At 50.4% G+C, this 20775-nt stretch overlaps 1 protein-coding gene across 1 annotated transcript in view; it reads left to right on the forward strand.

Annotated features, from left to right (window-relative positions):
• The first annotated feature begins 3046 nt into the window (after positions 1–3046).
• The window catches only part of SNX27 (sorting nexin 27), a 76395-nt gene continuing 58666 nt past the window's right edge, over positions 3047–20775 (forward strand). The window contains exon 1 of the mRNA XM_077320424.1: positions 3047–3497. Coding sequence (XP_077176539.1) covers positions 3154–3497 — 344 coding nt within the window. The 5' untranslated portion in view covers positions 3047–3153. The remainder of the gene's footprint in view (positions 3498–20775) is intronic.

Raw genomic sequence — 20775 nt, forward strand, 5'->3', positions numbered from 1 at the left:
CAAATTATCATTTGTAAACAGGAGAAAAAGCACATCAACGCTGAAGAATACCCTTTGTCACGAGCAACTCGATAAGGGAACGGTAAATAGTCTCTGTAACGACTTCCAGGATCTCCGACCCTTAAAATATAAAACCAAAAATAGTCTCATAGTAAGCTTAAACCGATACTAATGCAATTCATTCAATGACATCAAGATCAAATATATCAAAGATATATTTTGAGCATTTGTGCTCCCATGGGTAACACGGTTTCCTAAGAGCACAAGCCGTTCAAGCCCGACAAATTGTGTGCAAAGATTTTAAAGGTGTGTTTGTTTAGCCAGAAAAATATCTGGAATGATCCAGAAGATAACATAATGCATTGGAGGAAATAATCTTAAATGGTGGGATATTGGTGGATAATTGGTGAGATCTACAGATCTATACCCCTCTGAAGTTCCCAGGCCTCTTGGGATTTCTCTTCCAGGAATTAAAAAGGACAGCGCCTTGAGTTTCTTTCAGTTTCTCCCCAATGAAGATTCTTAAGTTGCTGATAATATCATTCAGACCTCCACGTTACCCTCATAACCACCCTGCAAGGTAGGCTAGGCTGAGTATGACCAGCCCACGGTCACACAAGCATGCTACTGCAGCACAGGGAGGATTTGAACCCAGCTCTTAGGTACTACAACCCAATGCCTTTCTCCATCATCTTACTGGCTGCGGCCTCCTCCTCTCCCTCCCATGGTTGCCCCTAGCAACGAGGCGTCCCTCTGTGGGAACTACAGTCCCCATCAAGCCTCGCGTGCAGCAGTGGCAGTCTCCCATGATGCTGTGCGACAAAGCGTTCTCGGGGAACTTCAGGACATGGATCGGTGGGGTCGTTCAGTGGGAAACGACTACAACTCCCATGAGGCCTTTCACGGAAGGCGCATGCTCACTGCAGTCCTTATGGAAGAGGGGCAGCTGCTTAATGCGGGAGAACGCCTCCGCCCCCGCGTCTGACTATAACTCCCATGAGGCTGCGCGGCAGAAAAGAGGTCTCTGGTGGACTACCACACCCATCATGCTTTGCGATAAAATAACGGGTTTCTACCCCAAAAATCTTCTGGATTTTCCCAATCTGGAGTCGAGGCCCATGGAGATCATAAATGCTAGTGCTGTAAAAATCCATAAGAGAGCTAAATGTTTAGGAAACAGCGCGGCTAAAGAAACTCTTCTGTGTGAACTTGGTCCTGTCTTGAACTCTCAGCCTGCCTGGCCTACCTCACAGGGTTGTTGTGAAGAGAACACAGAGGGCAAGACCAATGTTTTAAAAAGCCATTGGGGGGGGACCAGTTATAAGAACTAATGATAGAACAATCATATCCTTTTAAAAATCCTGTTTTAAGTCTAGCCCAGCCTCCCCTGCACAAAGTCTCCTTAACACACTAAAAGCTTGCGGAGACATTTTGGAATAATTGATTTGAACAAGTAGATTGTAATGTAACTATTACTATAATGCATTGTGGTTTGGAATGATATATTGATATGGTTCTGTCCAGTGTGCGCACAGAGGAGGCAGCCAAAGGCTCCACTTCAACGAAGATGATGCCCTGAGATGTTTCCATGCTTGAGTGGGAGAAGAAAGGGGCAGGAGGGTCTCAGCCAACGGTCATCCGCAATTGATTATATATTTACTCATCATTCTTCTAAGCAGAAACCTTTATTGAACCCAAAATGCTTCCCATGCAATTCAGTCTCAAGTGAATACATATTTATTTCCTTTATTACATTTATTCATTGCATACAAATTTATTAGATACAAATCCAAGCTGCCGTTTCCCCCCTATTCATCTCTGGAATCTATAAACCATGTCCGTTATGCTGTATGTAGATGTGTTGATTTACCCTCACGCTTGGCCTACAGGTATGAACCGATTGCTTCCATCCCATGAGGAAATGTGCATGCGCAGGAACGCTTCTTCCCAGAATAAAATTTGAGTCCAGTGACACCTTTAAGACCCACAAAGATTTATTCAAGGCGTGTGCTTTTGTGTGCATACACAATAGAACAAGGATCACAAGAGGGCAGATATAGAAAAAATTAGTAGCAAATTAGCAATCAGCATCCCAATGTCAAAAATAGAAAAGCAAATTCCATTCTACTCTGGGCTTCTCCCCAGAATAAAACTTTGTTGGTCTTAAAGGTGCCCCCGGGCTCAAAATTCGCTCTAGGTTCTTTCGAAAACTACACTGAAACCTATAAGTATAGATTCAAGTGGGTAGCCGAGTTGGTCTGAGGTAGCATCACAAAAACGGAGTCCAATTCAAGATGTTCTTGGACTCAGTTTTTGATTTATTAATAGTTTTTGATTATTATTGATTTAATAATCATTAAATAATAAATATGTGAAATAAAATAAAGAGCACCTTTAAGACCCACAAAATTTTATTCAAGCCTTTCGAGTGCACAAAAACAGTGTAAAAGAACACTTTTAAGACCCACAAAGATTCATTCAAGGTGTAAGTTTTTGAGTGCTCAAAAACAGAGTCCAATGGCACCTCCAAGACCCACAATTGTTCACAGTCAGAGTAGTTCAGTGGAATAGGCTAAGGATGTGGTGAGCTCCCCCTCACTGGCCGTCTTCAAGCAAATGCTGGATACACACTTTTCTTGGATGCTTTAGGATGCTTAGGGCTGATCCTGCGTTGAGCAGGGGGGTGGACTAGATGGCCTCTATGGCCCCTTCCAACTCTACGATTCTTTGAAAGATGTCTTCAAGGCGTGATCATTCGAGTGCACAAGACCACCCAGAGCAGTAAAGATTTATTCAGCCAGCCTCTGACTTTATTCAACAAATCTAGAATAAACCTTCGTGCGCCTCAAAGGAGCTCCTGGACTCTCGATTGGCGTCGCTCCCTCAGACCCACACGACACCCCATCCCCTCCCAAACATCCTTTCCAATCCCACACTTCATTTCCCAGGAGCCAGAGGGGCGGGGAGAGCGCGACAGCGCCTGCGCGGCCGCGGCCGCTACGGAAGCCGGGCCGGGCGGAGGGGGCGTGGCCGTCCGCGTGACAGCCCGCGAGCCGAGCGAGCGGGCGGGCGGGTGTGTGTGTGTGTGCGCGCGAGGGAGGGCGCGGGAGCGGCTGAGGGGGAAGCGCCGGAGCGGCGTCGGCGCTGGCCAAGATGGCGGACGAGGCGAGCGAGGGGCTGCCTCGCTCGGTCCTGCCGGGCCCCCTGCGCGGAGGCGGCGGCGGCGGAGGAGGCGGCCCGTCGCCCTCCTCGTGCCCGTCCTCGGCCTCGGCCTTGGCCTTGGCGGCGTCGGGGGCGGCGTCGGGCCCGCGCGTGGTGCGCATCGTCAAGTCGGAGTCGGGCTACGGGTTCAACGTGCGCGGGCAAGTGAGCGAGGGCGGGCAGCTGCGCAGCATCAACGGGGAGCTCTACGCGCCGCTGCAGCACGTCAGCGCCGTCCTGGGCGGGGGGGCGGCCGAGCGCGCCGGGGTGCGCAAAGGGGACCGCATCCTCGAGGTGTGAGTACGGGGGGCGGGGCCGGAGCGGGGAGGGGGCGGGGCCGAGGGAGGAGGGAGGGAGGGGGGCTTTGGGGAGGGGGGACCCCCCCACACACACATGCACATGCACATGCACACACCCCTCTCTACCTGCACGGCCATTGCCCGTTGCAATCCACAGTGCAATTGTATTTTGCAGGGATCAAGCAGGGGCTGTCAACCTGTGGTCCTCCAGAGGTCCATGGACTACAATTCCCATGAGCCCCTGCCAGCAGGGGCTCATGGGGATTGTAGCCCATGGACCTCTGGAGGTTCCACAGGTTGACTGCCCCTGCCTTAAAGCACAGTTAGGGTTTGCTTCCGCCCAAACTCTTACCCGAAGAAGAGCGGTTGGGTTTTATACCCCGCTTGTCACTGCCTGAGCCTCCGAGCGGCTTGCTTTCCTCTCCCCGCAAATAGCGTTAGGTGGGGTGGGGAGAGCTTTGAGAGAACTGTGGATGGCACCAGGTCACCCAGCAGGCCTCATGTGTCTCGTAGCAGCTTTTGATCACCAACCGTTTGAGGTTGGTGGGGTGGAGGGAGCTCTGGGAGAACTGTGACTGGCTGAAGGTCACCCAGCAGGCCTCACCTGTCTCTCGGCAGCTTACAACTGCCTACCCTTCCTTCCCCCGGTGAGATTGGTGGGGCGGAGAGAGCTCTGAGAGAACTGGGACTGACCCAAGGTCACCTAGCAGGTCTCACAGCAGCTTATGATCGCCTACCCTTCATGTGAAGTAGATGGGGCTGAGAGAGCTCTGAGAGAACTGTTGTCAGATCAGCTCTGAGAACTGTGACTGCCCCCATGATTACTTATCTGGCTGTATATGGAGGAGAAGTGGGGAATCAAACCTGGTTCTCCGGCTAGAGGCCGCCGCTCTTAACCGCAACACCAAGCTGGCATTACATTGGCAGCCGGAATAATCTGTTTTTATCGATTTTAATCAATATCCTAAACCCCTGTCCCCATGGGGCAGCTTGCAGCAATTTTGAAAATGTATTCAGACCCGGTTTTCTTCTCAGCCTGGATTGGGCTGTGTCTTTCCTAGCATCTGACAAAGTGGGCCCTGGTCCCTGGAAAACGTCTTCTGGAAATAGCCTTTTTATGAGCTTTTAAACCTCCCACTGGACTCCTGTTGGGTTGGGCCCTCTGGCAGGGCTGCTCCCCCTTTGCAAGTGAAGTAGTTTAGGAAACGGTGTCCTATTCTGAGTCCAGACCATTGCTAGCCTGAAATCCTTGTGGGGTTGAGGCCGGTTTGAACTCACTCACTCGTTCCCTCTGTCTCTGCAGATTTGCCCGTTTGTCCCTCATGGGCCACTCTGGTACACCTTTCCCCTCCCCTTATTTTCAAATTGGGCTCTTTTTCAGTCCCCCTGGCTCTCTCCCCATGGAAGGAGGATTCAAAAACGGAGTGTAGGATAGGAACAGTCCTTCTCCTGACAGCTTCCATCCCACCATTCTAATCCATCCCTCTCACCAATTTCTCTAAAGCTCTGCTTTTCCTCTAATATTAGCAGCATATCTCAGCTGGGCAAAGTCCGAGGGTCCCTCCTCCCCCACGAGAAAGACAGGCCGGCCTGATTACAAGGTGGGTGGGTCTTATTTCCTTGTCCTCAGCTACAATGGGGTTAAGCCAGGTTGGTGTAGTGGTTATCTATCTCAGGGGGAGTCAGCCTGTGGTCCTCCAGATGTCCATGGACTACAATTCCCATGAGCCCCTGCCAGCATTAGCAGGCAAGGGCTCATGGGAATTGTAGTCCATGAACATCTGGAGGACCACGGGTTGACAACCCCTAATCTATCTTATTTATTTATTACATTTAAAGAGCAGTGGACTCTAATCTGGAGAGCTGGATTTGATTCTCCGCTCCTCCACACGCAGCCATCTGGATGACCTTGGGCTAGCAACAGTTCTCTCAGATCTGTTCTCGCAGAGCCATTTTCTTGGAGCACTCTCAGCCCCACCTACCTCACAAGGTGTCTGTTATGGGGAGAGGAAGGGGAAAGTGTTTGTAAGCCACTTTGGGGGCTCCTTTAGGTAGTCAAAAGCGAGGTATAAAAAAAAAACAGCTCTTCTTCTTCACCCCCTCCCCAGTTGTTCACCATAGGTGTTGCCACTGAATATCTCAAATCTTGGTTTGCTGTGTCTGCTTTATATTGGGAACAATTTGGGTTTCAAACACTCTATGGAACGTAAGCCACCTTGAGCACCTGGAGAGGTACGAAGTGAAGCTTTTTTCAAACCAACAGTGAGAATCTTTATGTTCTTTGTGACAATCTCTTATCACGTAGGATCAAGGAGGGACTGTGGTTCACAGCCAGAGCATCTGCTTGACCTGCACAAGGTCCCAGGTTCAATACTCTGGCTTGTCCAGGGAAAAGGACCAGATAGCAGGTGATATGAAAAACCTGAAGCACCACGGACAGGGGCCATGGCTCCGTGGTTCAGTCCCCAGCCTCTGCAGTAGGAAGAATCAGGCAGTAGGTGACATGGAAGACTTCTGCCTGGATCGCTGCTTCTAATCTGAGCAGACCAGACCGATCTTGATGGACTCAAGGTCAGATTCACTATAAAGCAGCTTCCTGTGTTTGCCCCTGCCCTCCTCAGCCTGGTATGCCGACACCTTCTTTCATTCAAATGCTATTAGTCGCTTTCTGCAGCAATGAATCCCACGTGTGAATGATTCTCTGGGTGAAGGAGGTCTTCCTTTCACACAGGGAACCTGGGCCGTCCAGGTCAAGGCATCTGCCCCCGTGGAGGTGACCCAGGACTTCTTTAGTGGTCTCCCATCCATGTATGAACCACGTTCAACCTGCTTAGCATTCAGGATCTTGCGAGATCTGGTGAGCTTGGGGCAGCCAGATCATGGACTCTTCATAACAGGAAGTGAAACCTTGTGGGATACCCAGCCTTGGAAGTTTTGGGATAGGGCATCCAGAGCCTTTTGTGGCACAGGGTGGTAAGGCAGCCGACATGCAGTCTGAAGCTCTGCCCATGAGGCTGGGAGTTCGATCCCAGCAGCCGGCTCAAGGTTGACTCAGCCTTCCATCCTTCCGAGGTCGGTAAAATGAGTACCCAGATTGCTGGGGGGTAAATGGTAATGACTGGGGAAGGCACTGGCAAACCACCCCGTATTGAGTCTGCCATGAAAACGCTGGAGGGTGTCACCCCAAGGGTCAGACATGACCCGGTGCTTGCACAGAGGGGATACTTTTACCCTTATCCCAGGATGCAGGCCAGGTTGTGTTGGGTTTTTTTAAACTGTTGGTACGGAAAGTTTGTGCGAAAAGTGCATCTGCCACCTAAGTGGGTTTGGAGGGTCGTATAATAGTTATTCTTAAGAGTCGTGCGGCTTTTTTACGATGTCTTATTTTGTTTGGTTGATTCTTAGTCGCTAATTTGACATTGCCTTGGGCGCAGCAGTTGTTTGCAAGACTGTCACAGATTTAATAAATCTCGTTAAAAATAGAAACTGGGAAGAAATGCTTAAACACTCAGATTTAAGGAGACCTTGGATGGAAAACCAGAACCTTGAATACGGCTAAACATGTCAGCATTTTCGCCAGTGGAACCAGTTTTTGTTGTTGGTTTGATACCTGGAAAAAGTATTGACACCCTATGAAAGAATGAGTATGAAGAGAAGTTACTAGCTTGGAATACAATGATTATGATAAGATTCAGTGCGTCAATGGAGCATAGAACAGGTATTGTTGGAGGAAATTTTGCAGACTCCCTCCTACCAAGCTCCCCCAACCTTTCCCCATATATCTTTGTCTCCAGACCCCTCACCCTCTTTGTTGCCCTCCTCTGGACACTCTCCAGTTTGTCAACCTCCCTCTTCAACTGGGGTGCCCAAAACTGAACACAGGACTCCAAGGGAGGCCGAACCAGAGCAGAACCTCTTCCCTCTGTCCGTGTTCCGCATGTTTGGAGAATAAGCCCCACCAAAAGTGGATGATTTTGTTGCAGTTCAGGAGTTCACATTCAGGCCTCAGGAGCCCATTGGCTGCAGTGTCTTTCACTTAAGCTCAAGCGCTGTGGAGCTGGTGGAGGAGGATGGGAATCCTCCCTCCAGTTCTTTCAGAGTGTTTCTGCATAGGCTGTTGTGATGATGGATTGGTGCCGGGACCACAGCGTGAGCGTTTGGTGAGTGGGCTTCCCCGAAGGAAGGAGACTCCGTGTTACGGTGCACGGGTGGCGGTAGTGGAAAGGTGGGCCCTTTGAAGTTGCAGGGGTATCTTGTGGTGTGGGTGGGGAACAGCAGGAAGCTACCCCACACGCACACGCCCCTTCAGCTGTTTGGACCGGTGGTTGGTTTGCTGTTTGGGGGAGACCAAGGCAGATTATGAGAAGACAAGAGTCACTGGCAGAGATAATAATGCTCAGAAGAATTGAAGGCATCAGGAAAAGAGGAAGACCCAACTGAGGGTGGATGGTCTCCGTCATGGAAGCCACAGGCCTCAGTTTGAAAGACCAGAGTAAGGCTGTTACAGATTATTATTATTATTATTATTATTATTATTATTATTATTATTATTATTATTATTATTATTATTATTATTATTATTATTATTATTATTATTATTATTATTATCTTTCGATTTATTGCCCGCCACTCCCTTACGGCTCGTGGCGGGTTACAACGTTTTAAAAACCCCAATAAAATCCATTAAAATCCCTCAACAACAATTACAATATAACATTATCGGTTAGCAAGCTAACCTGGCAAGATAGGCTAATCAACCTCCCCCTCCTACTACAAGCAGGTGGAGAGGGGATACTGATGGTACTAATCCCCAATCTCAATCCCAGGTCCCGGGTCCCAAGTCCCCGGGGGGGGGGCATAGATAGGATGGTTGGTAGGATATGCATTCAGAGGGTCACCATAAGTGGGAAGCAACTTCCTCCCTCCCTTCCCTCCTTCCTCTTTATCTCCTTCCTTCCCAGTCCACTTCCTCCCTTCCTCCCTCCCTTCCTTCCCAGTCCACTCCCTCCCTCCCTCCCTTCCCAGTCCACTTCCTCCCTTCCTCCCTCCCTGCCTCCCTTCTTTCCCAGTCCACTTCCTCCCTCCCTCCCTTCCCAGTCCACTTCCTCCCTCCCTTCCTCCCTCCCTGCCTCCCTTCCTTCCCAGTCCACTTCCTCCCTCCCTCCCTCCCTTCCCAGTCCACTTCCTCCCTCCCTTCCTCCCTCCCTCCCTCCCTCCCTTCCCAGTCCACTCCCTCCCTCCCTTCCCAGTCCACTCCCTCCCTCCCTTCCCAGTCCACTTCCTCCCTCCCTCCCTCCCTGCCTCCCTTCCTTCCCAGTCCACTTCCTCCCTCCCTCCCTCCCTCCCTTCCTCCCTCCCTTCCTTCCCAGTCCACTTCCTCCCTCCCTCCCTCCCTTCCCAGTCCACTTCCTCCCTCCCTTCCTCCCTCCCTGCCTCCCTTCCTTCCCAGTCCACTTCCTCCCTCCCTCCCTCCCTTCCCAGTCCACTCCCTCCCTCCCTTCCTCCCTCCCTCCCTCCCTCCCTTCCCAGTCCACTCCCTCCCTCCCTCCCTGCCTCCCTTCCTTCCCAGTCCACTTCCTCCCTCCCTCCCTCCCTCCCTTCCTTCCCAGTCCACTTCCTCCCTCCCTCCCTCCCTTCCCAGTCCACTTCCTCCCTCCCTTCCTCCCTCCCTGCCTCCCTTCCTTCCCAGTCCACTTCCTCCCTCCCTCCCTCCCTTCCCAGTCCACTTCCTCCCTCCCTCCCTCCCTTCCCAGTCCACTTCCTCCCTCCCTTCCTCCCTCCCTGCCTCCCTTCCTTCCCAGTCCACTTCCTCCCTCCCTCCCTCCCTTCCCAGTCCACTCCCTCCCTTCCTCCCTCCCTCCCTCCCTCCCTTCCCAGTCCACTTCCTCCCTCCCTCCCTCCCTGCCTCCCTTCCTTCCCAGTCCACTTCCTCCCTCCCTCCCTCCCTCCCTCCCTTCCTCCCTCCCTTCCTTCCCAGTCCACTTCCTCCCTCCCTCCCTCCCTTCCCAGACCACTCCCTCCCTTCCTCCCTCCCTCCCTCCCTCCCTTCCCAGTCCACTTCCTCCCTCCCTCCCTCCCTCCCTGCCTCCCTTCCTTCCCAGTCCACTTCCTCCCTCCCTCCCTCCCTTCCCAGTCCACTCCCTCCCTTCCTCCCTCCCTCCCTCCCTCCCTTCCCAGTCCACTTCCTCCCTCCCTCCCTCCCTGCCTCCCTTCCTTCCCAGTCCACTTCCTCCCTCCCTCCCTCCCTCCCTTCCTCCCTCCCTTCCTTCCCAGTCCACTTCCTCCCTCCCTTCCTCCCTCCCTGCCTCCCTTCCTTCCCAGTCCACTTCCTCCCTCCCTCCCTCCCTCCCTCCCTTCCTCCCTCCCTTCCTTCCCAGTCCACTTCCTCCCTCCCTTCCTCCCTCCCTGCCTCCCTTCCTTCCCAGTCCACTTCCTCCCTCCCTCCCTCCCTTCCCAGACCACTTCCTCCCTCCCTTCCTCCCTCCCTGCCTCCCTTCCTGCCTCCCTCCCTCCCTTCCTTCCTTCCTTCCTTCCTTCCTTCCTTCCTTCCTTCCTTCCTTCCTTCCTTCCTTCCTTCCTTCCTTCCTTCTCCCTCCTTCCCTCCCTCCCTCCGTCTCACATATGTCCCTGTGCAAGTCTGGCTGTGACTGTCATCCCTTTTTAAATGGCCTGTCAGGTGTTTTCCTGGGGCTTGTCCCAAGCACCTCTGGCTCCTGTGTCCTGCCAGGCGGCTGCTCTGCTTCTGAGCCACAGCCCCTCCCCATATTAATTCTTACGCTTTGCTTTGGTTCTGTTTCGATTTCTGGCCGGTTCTAGATTTGTATGCTCCGTCGAATATCTTGCCCTTTTGATTGTATTGACTGATTTTGTGCAATTTGCCTGGAGTCCCTGTGAGAAGGGCCGATTAAGTAATACCAGTAAAGAGTTTCCACCCAGTAAATAGTTTCCGTAGTTTCTGGAACGGGCACCACAGAGGGAGAATTGGGGGAAATCCACTTCCTTATTGGTTGAGTTTCCCTTACATAAGTTTTCGCAAGGCGAAGGCTTCCGGCTCTTGAGGAAGCAAAGGGTAGATTTTTGGGGGAGGAGAGACCAGTATCTTTGGATTTCGACTTCTCCTTCTGGACATCCGTGGGACTTGAGGCCCTTTTAGGGGCATATCTCAAAAAGGACATCACAGAGCTGGAAAAAGTGCAGAGGAGGGCAACTGAGACGATTTGGGGGTCGGAGTGCCTTCCCTAAGAGGAAAGGCTGGGACTTTCAGTTGTGAAAATCGATGACCAAAGGAGGATATGACAGAGGTTTATAAAACTGTGCCTGGGGTGGAGAGACCAAAAGATTAGAACGGCAGGGCATCCAACAAAGCTGATGGACAGTAGGTCCGGGATGGACAAAAGGAAAGACTACTTTAACCAGAGTGGTGATTAGTGTTGTTAGTTGAAAGGTCGTGTCCGACCCATCACGGCCCGATGGACAATGATCCTCCAGGCCTTCCTGTCCTCTACCATTCCCCGGAGTCCATTTAAGTTTGCACCGACTGCTTCAGTGACTCCATCCAGCTACCTCATTCTCTGTCGTCCCCTTCTTCTTTTGCCCTCGATCGCTCCCAGCATTAGGCTCTTCTCCAGGGAGTCATTCCTTCTCATGAGGTGGCCAAAGTATTTCAGTTTCATCTTCAGGATCTGGCCTTCTAGGGAGCAGTCAGGGCTGATCTCCTCTAGGACTGACCGGTTTGTTCGCCTTGCAGTCCAAGGGACTCGCAAGAGTCTTCTCCAGCACCAGAGTTCAAAAGCCTCAATTCTTTGACGCTCGGCCTTCCTTATGGTCCAACTTTCACAGCCATACATTGCAACTGGGAAGACCATAGCCTTGACTAAACGCACTTTTGTTGGCAGGGTGATGTCTCTGCTTTTTAGGATGCTGTCTAGCTTTGCCATAGCTTTCCTCCCCAGGAGCAAGCGTCTTTTAATTTCTTTGCTGCAGTCCCCATCTGCAGTGATCTCGGAGCCCAGGAAAATAAAATCTGTCACTACCTCCATTTCTCCCCCATCTATTTGCCAGGAATCGAGAGGGCCGGATGCCATGATCTTCGTTTTCTTGATGAGCTGCCCCTGACAGGAATGTGTGATTTTTAAATCCCTGAGAAGGTGCAGGGTCTGGACGGGATTATTATTGTTGTTGTTATTGTTGTTGTTGTTGTTATTATTATTATTGTTGTTATTATTGTTATAATTATTATTATTTAGATATTGGATTTATTACCTGCCACTCCCTAACAGCTCATGGCGGGTAACATAGATTAGGATAAAAACCCATAAAACCCTGATTAAAATCCCAACATAAAAATTACAATCATAATCAAATTGCAAAGGAGAAGATGGTACGGTGGAAAAACCCCTCACTATTCTCAATACCCCCAACAATTCTCATCGGAGTGGGAGGGAGGAGGGCGCAGATGGCACTTACAGGCATCTCAGAACCACCCGGAAGGGGTGCCAAATAGATCTCCCTGGTCGTACCGGAATCAACCATAGACCTGGCGGAAGAGCTCCTTTTCACAGGCCCTGCGGAACGCTGAAAGCTCCCGCAGGGCCTGCAGCTCTTCTGGGATTAAAGGGTGGAGTTCATTGCCAGAGGACAAAGTGATGGCCAGAGGAATAGAGAGCTTTAAAAGGGATTAGACAGATTCAGAGGCACTAAATCTCTGAATCCTACAGCCAAGAGCAGCATCAGGGGAAGGCTCCTTGCCCTGTTGGATGAACTGGAAGGCCGCTGTGTGAGACAGGATGCTGGACTAGATGGACCACTGGTCTGACCCAGCAGGGCTTGTCTTACATTCTAATATTTCCGGTTTCTCTAGGTTTCTCTAGGTGCAGTCACCTAGGGCAGCATAACAAGGGCTGTAAGCCTTGGCTTGTTCCCCTCTAAAGCAGGGGTTGTCAACCTGTGGTCGTCCAGATGTCCATGGACTACAATTCCCATGAGCCACCGCCAGCGAAGGCTGGCAGGGGCTCATGGGAATTGTAGTCCATGTACATCTGGAGGACCAGAGGTTGACGACCCCTGCTCTAAAGGACACACCTCCCCTCCCCCATGTTGGGAGATGGTCTTGACACTGGAGGGGAGGGTCATAGTTATGACCCCCGTTTCCTGTCACATGGCTCTGATGCCATGTGATTTCCTGGCACACGCTTGAGTTCAGGGACTTCCATGCTAAGGCCTCTCGGTTATTGGTGTGACCTGGAACTGGAAAGGTGGAAGACCTGCCCTCTTGGTTGGACCTCTAGGTATGCATGTCGAAGAAGAAGAGTTGGTTCTTATAGGCCACTTTTCTCTACCCGAAGGAGTCTCAAAGCAGCTTATAGTCGCCTTCCCTTTCCTCTCCCCACAACAGACACCCTGTGAGGTGGGTGAGGCTGAGAGAGCCCTGATATTCCTGCTCGGTCAGAACAGCTTTCTGCATGTGGAGGAGTAGGGAATCAAACCCAGCTCACCAGATTAGAAGTCTGCACTTGTCACCACTATGCCAAGCTGGCTCTCGGAGAAGGTGCAGGGTCTGGACTGGATGGCCCACAGTGGCGTCTTCCAGCTCTGGGTGATTCTGATTCACTACATAGAGCAGGGGGTAGTCAAACTGCGGCCCTCCAGAGGTACATGGGCTACAATTCCCACGAGCTCCTGCCAGCATTTGCTGGCAGGGGCTCATGGGAACTGTAGTCCATGGACCTCTGGAGGGCCGCAGTTTGATTACCCCTGACATAGAGTCACCGTGCGCCCTGCACTCATCAATTTCCCTGCCGTGGGACAACATCACTTTGGTAGTTTCTCACAGAAGTTTGTATCTGGTTTCTGGTCTTCCTTGGCCAGGACACGGAAACCTCTGCTCTAAAGTCCCGTGGAGGGTCCAGAGCAGGATCTTGTGCAGCCTCTCCTGGAGGCCTGTCTGCTCTCTTCTAGTTCCAGAGCCTGTCTCCGCAAAGCCCTGGCTTCTTCTCCTGTCCTTGATGGATGTGGTGAATCATTGGGTCATACGCCTGCCTGCCCGTTCTATGGAACAATGGCTAAGCTCTTTATCATGCAGTGCTGAGGCCGGGATCCTTAAAGGGCAGTTTAAGTCCGCTCTGGCTGTGAGGAGCGCACACACACATACACACAGCAGACCGATGTCATTGGATGACTCAAGTGGGTCTTTCACTTTCTAGGGAGGAAGCGCCATGTGGTCACCCCTCTCTTCCCTCCCCGTCCAGTTTTATCCACCCCGTGGCTGCAGCATTCCTGGAGGGGCAAGAGAAGCAGCCATGGTAGAAAATTAGGTTGGCCGCTGCAGATGCGGGGTCCCCCGTATGGTGTGGGTCTTTTCCCAGCAAGGGTTCCGATTGGTGAAGAAGAGAGTAGGGACTTGCATAGCTCTTTCCTGCCCTCAAATTTGGATAGCCTTTCAGGTGCTCCTGCGACAGACAGACTGACCTTGCCATCCACCTTGATCTATCCCAATTTGGTTAGTCTTGAAGGGGCTCCTGGACTTTCATGTTCAGGCACGCTCTGCCCGATATCCGGTTCTCTCAGCCTCGCCTCACAGGGGGTCTGTTGTGGGGAGAGGGAAGGGAAGGCTACTGGAAGCCTCTTTGAGACTCCTTCGGGTAGAGAAAAGCAGCATATACGAACCAACCCTTCTTCTTCAGTAATAGGGCTTTCTCAGCCTCACCCACCTCACAGGGTGTCTGTTGTGGGGAGAGGATAGGGAAGGCGACTGGAAGCCCCTTTGAGACTCCTTCGGGTAGAGAAAAGCTGCATATACGAACCAACCCTTCTTCTTCAGTAATAGGGCTTTCTCAGCCTCACCCACCTCACAGGGTGTCTGTTGTGGGGAGAGGAAAGGGAAGGCGAATGGAAGCCTCTTTGAGCCTCCTTCAGGGAGAGGAAAGCTGCATATAAGAACCAACCCTTCTTCTTCTTCTTCAGTAATCTCAGGGCTCTCTCAGCCTCACCCACCCCACAGGGTGTCTGTTGTGGGGAGAGGAAAGGGAAAGGGAATGTAAGCCACCTTGACTCCTTTGGGTAGAGAAAAGTGGCATATGAGAACCAACTTCCTTATAACGTCATCCTTATCTGTACAGTCAGCAGAGTGGGACATTCTGAAGACGGCGCAGTAGGATTTGACTTGCAGTGATCTGGGAAGGCAGCCAGAGGTTAAGGAGGGCATCGATATTAACTTGGTCTTCAGGGCGAAACAAAGCTGGCATTGTATGGGCCTGCTTGCAGCAACAGACAGTACAAACTGAGCCCGGAGATCTAGTCCAGGGTCCCCAGCCCATGACCCCAAGCCCATTTCTGAACCTTGTTATTTTGGTGCCGCCCAGCTTCATGTGCAAGAAGCCCTCCTTAGTAATTAAGCTTTGCTCCGCTTGCAGAAAGCCAGGTGTGGAAGGAGAACTATGCTGATGTAAGAGCCCCCCTCCTTCTTTGCCACTGCTTACCTGGGAAAAAATCCTTGCTTTTGAAGAAGAAGAAGAGTTTGTTCTTAGATGCCACTTTTCTCTACCCAAAGGAGGCTCAAAGCGGCTTACAGTCGCCTCCCCATTCCTCTCCCCACAACAGACACCCTGTGAGGGAAGGGAGGCTGAGAGAGCCCTGAGATTACTGAAGAAGAAGAAGAGTTGGTTCTTATATGCCATTTTTCTCTACCTGAAGGAGTCTCAAAGCGGCTTACAGTCACCTTCCCATTCCTCTCCCCACAACAGACACCCTATGAGGTGGGTGAGGCTGAGAGAGCCCTGATATCACTGCTTGGCCAGAACAGTTTTATCAGGGCCGTGGTGACCCCAAGGTCACTCAGCTGGTTGCATGTGGGGGAGTGCAGAATCGAACCCGGCTCGCCAGATTACAAGTCCACACTCCTAACCACCAAGCTGGCTTTGAGTAAACACTGTGAATGTTTTCTTCGCCTTATGTTTCGGCACCCTAGTGTGAGTCAGAGGAAGGTTAGAGAGACCTGGGTGAAAGATGATGGAATCCCTCCTCAAATTGGGAGATACGTGGAGATTTTGGGGCTGAGCTTGAGCAGGGCAAGCTTTGGGGAGCAGTGGGGACTTCGTTGTTGTTATCAGCCATTCAGTTGTGTCCAACTCTTGCCGATCCCATAGCAGAGCTGTCACCATGATCCCCAATCCAGCACCGCCTCCCTCAGCCACGCAGTGGTCTGGCTGATGTCCCCCCTGGTCGTGTCCAACCACCGTGCTCTTTGTCGGCCTGGCTTCCTTTTTCCTCTGACCAGTCCTAGCATAATTGCTTTCTCCATTGGGTTGGGTCGCTTAATATGGCCCAGAGTAAGCGAGCCGGAGTTTCGTGATTTTGCCTACCCGTATCTGACTTTATGCGCTGTAGTATTTCCTTGTTTGTGACGTCCAACTTTCACAGCCATTAGTGGCTATCGGAAATATGATCGATCTAACTACGGTAATCTACATTTGGCAGTCAGGTTTCTGTCCTTGCTTTGCCATGTTCAGTTCAAGCTCGTCATTGCTGAGCACCCCAGAGCAGTTTTATTTCCACACTGGAGTCCCCACTCCCATCAGTTTGGGATCCCAGAAAAATGAATTCTTCAACGACTTGATCTCTTCATCAGTTGTTATTGTGACATGTCTGTTTTTTGCAGTGCTCATTAATTTTGCCTTTTTAAAGTTTAAGAAAAGGCCAAAATTCTTACTTATTCCATTGACCTCTGTAACGAGCTATTCTAGGCCTTCCTTCGCTTCTGACAGGAGGGTCGTGCCATCAGCGTGCCGAAGATTATTTATATTCCTCCTTCCCATCTTCAATGCCGTGTTTGATTCTTTGAGTTCAGTCTCTCTCATAATGATCTCGGCATACAATAAACAGAAAGGGGGAAAGAGCACAACCTTGACGGACTCCTTTCTCTATTTTGAACCAATCCGTGTCACCAAATGGTGTACACACAGTGGCTTCTGGGTTTGCGTAGAGTGACTACATCAGCTGGATCAAATGCACTGGCACACCACAATTTTGCGGGGCTTCGCACAGTTTGTTGTGATCCACACAAACAGAAGTAGTCAATAAAGCAGATGTAGACCTCTTTCTGATATCCCCGTGATTTCCAGTTTGGCGTAGTGGTTTGGAGAGCCAGTTTGGCATAGTGGTTTGGAGAGCCAGTTTGACGTAGTGGTTAGGAGTGCAGACTTCTAATCTGGCGAACCGGGTTCGATTCTGCACTCCCTCACATACAGCCAGCTGCATAGAGTTGGCATAGAGTTGGCATATAAGAACCAACTCTTCTTCTTTGTCTTATTCTTCGTCTTCGTCTCCTTCTTCGTCTCCTTCGTCTCCTTCTTCTTCTTCTTCTTCTTCTTCTTCTTCTTCTTCTTCTTCTTCTTCTTCTTCTTCTTCTTCTTCTTCTTCTTCTTCTTCTCCTCCTCCTCCTCCTCCTCCTCCTCCTCCTCCTTCTCCTCCATCTCTTTCTTCTTCTTCTTCTTCTTCTCCTCCTCCTCCTCCTCCTCCTTCTCCATCTTCTTCACCATCTCTTTGTTCTTCTTCTTCTCCTCCTCCTCCTCTTCCTCCTCCTCCTCTTCTTCCAAAATCCAGCGGTTTGCCATGCGATTGTGACTGCCAAGCCCCTGTCAAAAGCCAGCTTGAACATCTGGTAATTCCCTGTCAATGGTTGTTGCCATGTGTTGTTTTATGATTTTGAGCAGGTTCTTACTAGCAGAGAAATGAGGGCTATTGTACGGTAATTGGAACAGTTTTTTGAGACACCGTTTTTGGGTAGTGGGATGGACACAGGTCGTTTCCACTCCTCTGGCCAGTTATTAGCTTCCCAGATTTCCTGGCACAAAGCTGCAATGGTTTTGATTGATGCACAGCCGTTTCATGGGCATGATGTCAGTGCCTAGGTCCTTGTTGTTTGGTAGTTGACTCAATAATGAAGTATAAATCATAGAATCATAGAATCTAGTCCAACCCCCTGCTCAACGCAGGATTAGCCCTAAGCATCCTAAAGCATCCAAGAAAAGTGTGCATCCAACCTTTGCTTGAAGACTTCCAGTGAGGGGGAGCTCACCACCTCCTTAGGCAGCCTATTCCACTGCTGAACTACTCTGACTGTGAAAAACTTTTTCCTGATATCTAGCCTATATCGTTGTTGTTGTTGTTGTTGTTATGTGCGAAGTCGTGTCCGACCCATCGCGACCCCATGGACAATTATCCTCCAGGCCTTCCTGTCCTCTACCATTCCCCGGAGTCCATTTAAGTTTGCACCTACTGCTTCAGTGACTCCATCCAGCCACCTCATTCTCTGTCGTCCCCTTCTTCTTTTGCCCTCGATCGCTCCCAGCATTAGGCTCTTCTCCAGGGAGTCCTTCCTTCTCATGAGGTGGCCAAAGTATTTGAGTTTCATCTTCAGGATCTGGCCTTCTAAAGAGCAGTCAGGGTTGATCTCCTCTAGGACTGACCAGTTTGTTCGCCTTGCAGTCCAAGGGACTCGCAAGAGTCTTCTCCAGCACCAGAGTTCAAAAGCCTCAATTCTTTGACGCTCGGCCTTCCTTATGGTCCAACTTTCACAGTTTAAACCCATTACTGCGTGTCCTCTCCTCTGCAGCCAGCAGAAACAGCATCCTGCTCTCCTCCAAGTGACAACCTTTCAAATACTTAAAGAGGGCTATCATTTCCCCTCTCAACCTCCTTTTCTCCAGGCTGAACATTCCCAAGTCCCTCAACCTATCTTCATAGGGCTTGGTCCCTTGGCCCCAGATCATCTTCGTCGCTCTCCTCTGTACCCTTTCAATTTTATCGATGTCCTTCTTGAAGTGAGGCCTCCAGAACTGCACACAGTACTCCAGGTGTGGTCTGACCGGTGCCGTATACAATGGGACTATGACATCTTGTGATTTTGATGTGATGCCTCTGTTGATACAGCCCAAAATGGCATTTGCCTTTTTTACCGCTGCATCACACTGCCTGCTCATGTTTAGTTTACAATCCACAAGTACCCCAAGGTCTCGTTCACACACAGTGCTACCTAGAAGCGTATCCCCCATCCAGTAGGCATGCTTTTCATTTTTCTGACCCAGATGCAGAACTTTACACTTATCTTTATTAAATTGCATCTTGTTCTCATTTGCCCATTTTTCCATTGTGTTCAGATCTCGTTGAACTCTGTCTCTATCTTCCGGAGTATTTGCCAGTCCTCCCAATTTGGTGTCATCTGCAAACTTGATGAGTAGTCCCTCCACCCCCTCATCTAGATCATTAATAAATATGTTAAAAAGTACCGGGCCGAGCACCGAACCCTGAGGTACCCCGCTACTCACCTCTCTCCAGTCTGATGAAACACCATTGACAACAACTCTTTGAGTGCGGTTCTCTAACCAATTCCCTATCCACCTAACGATCTGAAAATCCAGATTGCAGTCCTTCAACTTATCCATCAGAACATCATGGGGAACCTTGTCAAAAGCTTTACTAAAATCCAAGTAAATGACATCAACCAAATTTCCCCGATCCAGCAAACCTGTTACTTGGTCAAAAAAGGAAACTAGGTTGGTCTGGCAGGACCTGTTGGAGACAAATCCATGCTGACTTCCTTGGATCACCAAATTGTCCTCCAGATGTTTGCAGATCGCTCCCTTCAATATCTGCTCCATTATCTTCCCCACAACAGAGGTCAGACTCACTGGTCTGTAGTTTCCTGGGTCATCCTTCCTCCCTTTTTTGAAGATCGGAATAACGTTTGCTCTTTTCCAGTCCTCCGGGACATCTCCAGTCCTTAAAGAGGTTCCGAAGATGATGGACAAGGGCTGTGCAAGTTCTCTGGAAAGTTCTTTGAGTACTCTCGGGTGCATTTCATCTGGACCAGGGGATTTGAACTCATCCAGTGCAGCTAAATGCCTCTCGACAACCTCTCTATCCATGTTAACCTGCCACCCAGAGACTATCCTTTGGCTACAGCCATCTCTAGATGTGCCTAAACACTTTGACCTGTGGGAAAAAACAGATGTAAAATAGGCACTAAGCCTTTCTGCTTTCTCTGCATCTTTCGTTAGAGTTTGTCCATCCGCACCCAACAGCGGGCCTATTGCCTCCTTTACTTTACGTTTGCTCCTCACATAACTGAAAAATCTTTTCTTGTTACAGTGGGCTTCCCTGGCCAATCTTAGCTCACTCTCAGCTTTGGCCTTTCTGATGATTGATCTACAGTGCCTAGTAACCTGTAGGTACTCTTCTTTAGAGCTCTGTCCTTCCCTCCATTTCCTGAACATTTTCCTTTTCTTTCTTAGTTCCTCTTGAAGTTCTCTGTTCATCCAAATAGGCTTCTTAGAGCTCCTGCAGTGTTTTCGTATTTCTGGGATAGTCATTGATTGAGCATGCAATAGCTCTTGTTTGAGTAGCGCCCACCCTTCACATGCTCCCTTCCCTTCCAGCATTCTCGCCATCACGGTCCATCTTACGAAGCTGCCACAGGGGAACTGATCTCAGTCATTAGATCAGTTATAATCCCAGGAGTGCTCTTGCCATCACCCAGCAACCAGTATCATTCATTCATTCATTCATTCATTCATTCATTCATTCATTCATTCATTCATTCATTCATTTGTAAATGCATTTACCATCCCTTTCAGGGTGGTTCACAACCAGGTACACATTACAATTATAATCAGTTAAAACAGTTAAAAATTGATACTTGCCCCAGTTATGGGTCTTGGTTTCTGCCTCCCCATCTCCCACTCAGGAGCCCCAACCAAAAGCCTGGCCGTAGAGCTCCCTTTTTCCCAAGCTCTGTTAAACTGAGAAAATTCCCGTAGGGCCCGCAGCTCTCCCGGGAGCTTGTTCCACTAGGTGGGGGCCGGGACCAAGAAGGCCCTGGTTGAGGCCAGATGTACTTCTCTAGGGATGGGGGATCATCTCCCTGTTGGTATGGGCTGAGCAGAGCCCTGTTCGGGGGGGGGGCATAGTTGAAGTTGTTTCTTTTATCCAGCACCCCCGCGGCATTTCTAAGACATGCGTTTTACGTATCTGTGTCTTTAATCTTGTTTTAATGTTTTTCATTGTTTGCCTTCAGGGTGGAGGGGTGTGAGTTACAAAGGCGTCTCAGAAATGTTTTAAATAAGCAAACGAGGTTCTTCTGTCCAAACGGAGAGAGCCGGCCAAAGGTGCTGTATAAATATTCATGACTTGAGGTTTCTTTTCGTTTAACCAAGCACAGGCAGGGCAGAGACTGTTCCTTCCTGTAGGCAGATCTGTTACCTTTCCCTCCCTACGTGGA

Source organism: Paroedura picta, chromosome 1 (assembly GCF_049243985.1).
Source record: "Paroedura picta isolate Pp20150507F chromosome 1, Ppicta_v3.0, whole genome shotgun sequence".
NCBI classification, from domain to species: Eukaryota; Metazoa; Chordata; class Lepidosauria; order Squamata; family Gekkonidae; genus Paroedura; species Paroedura picta.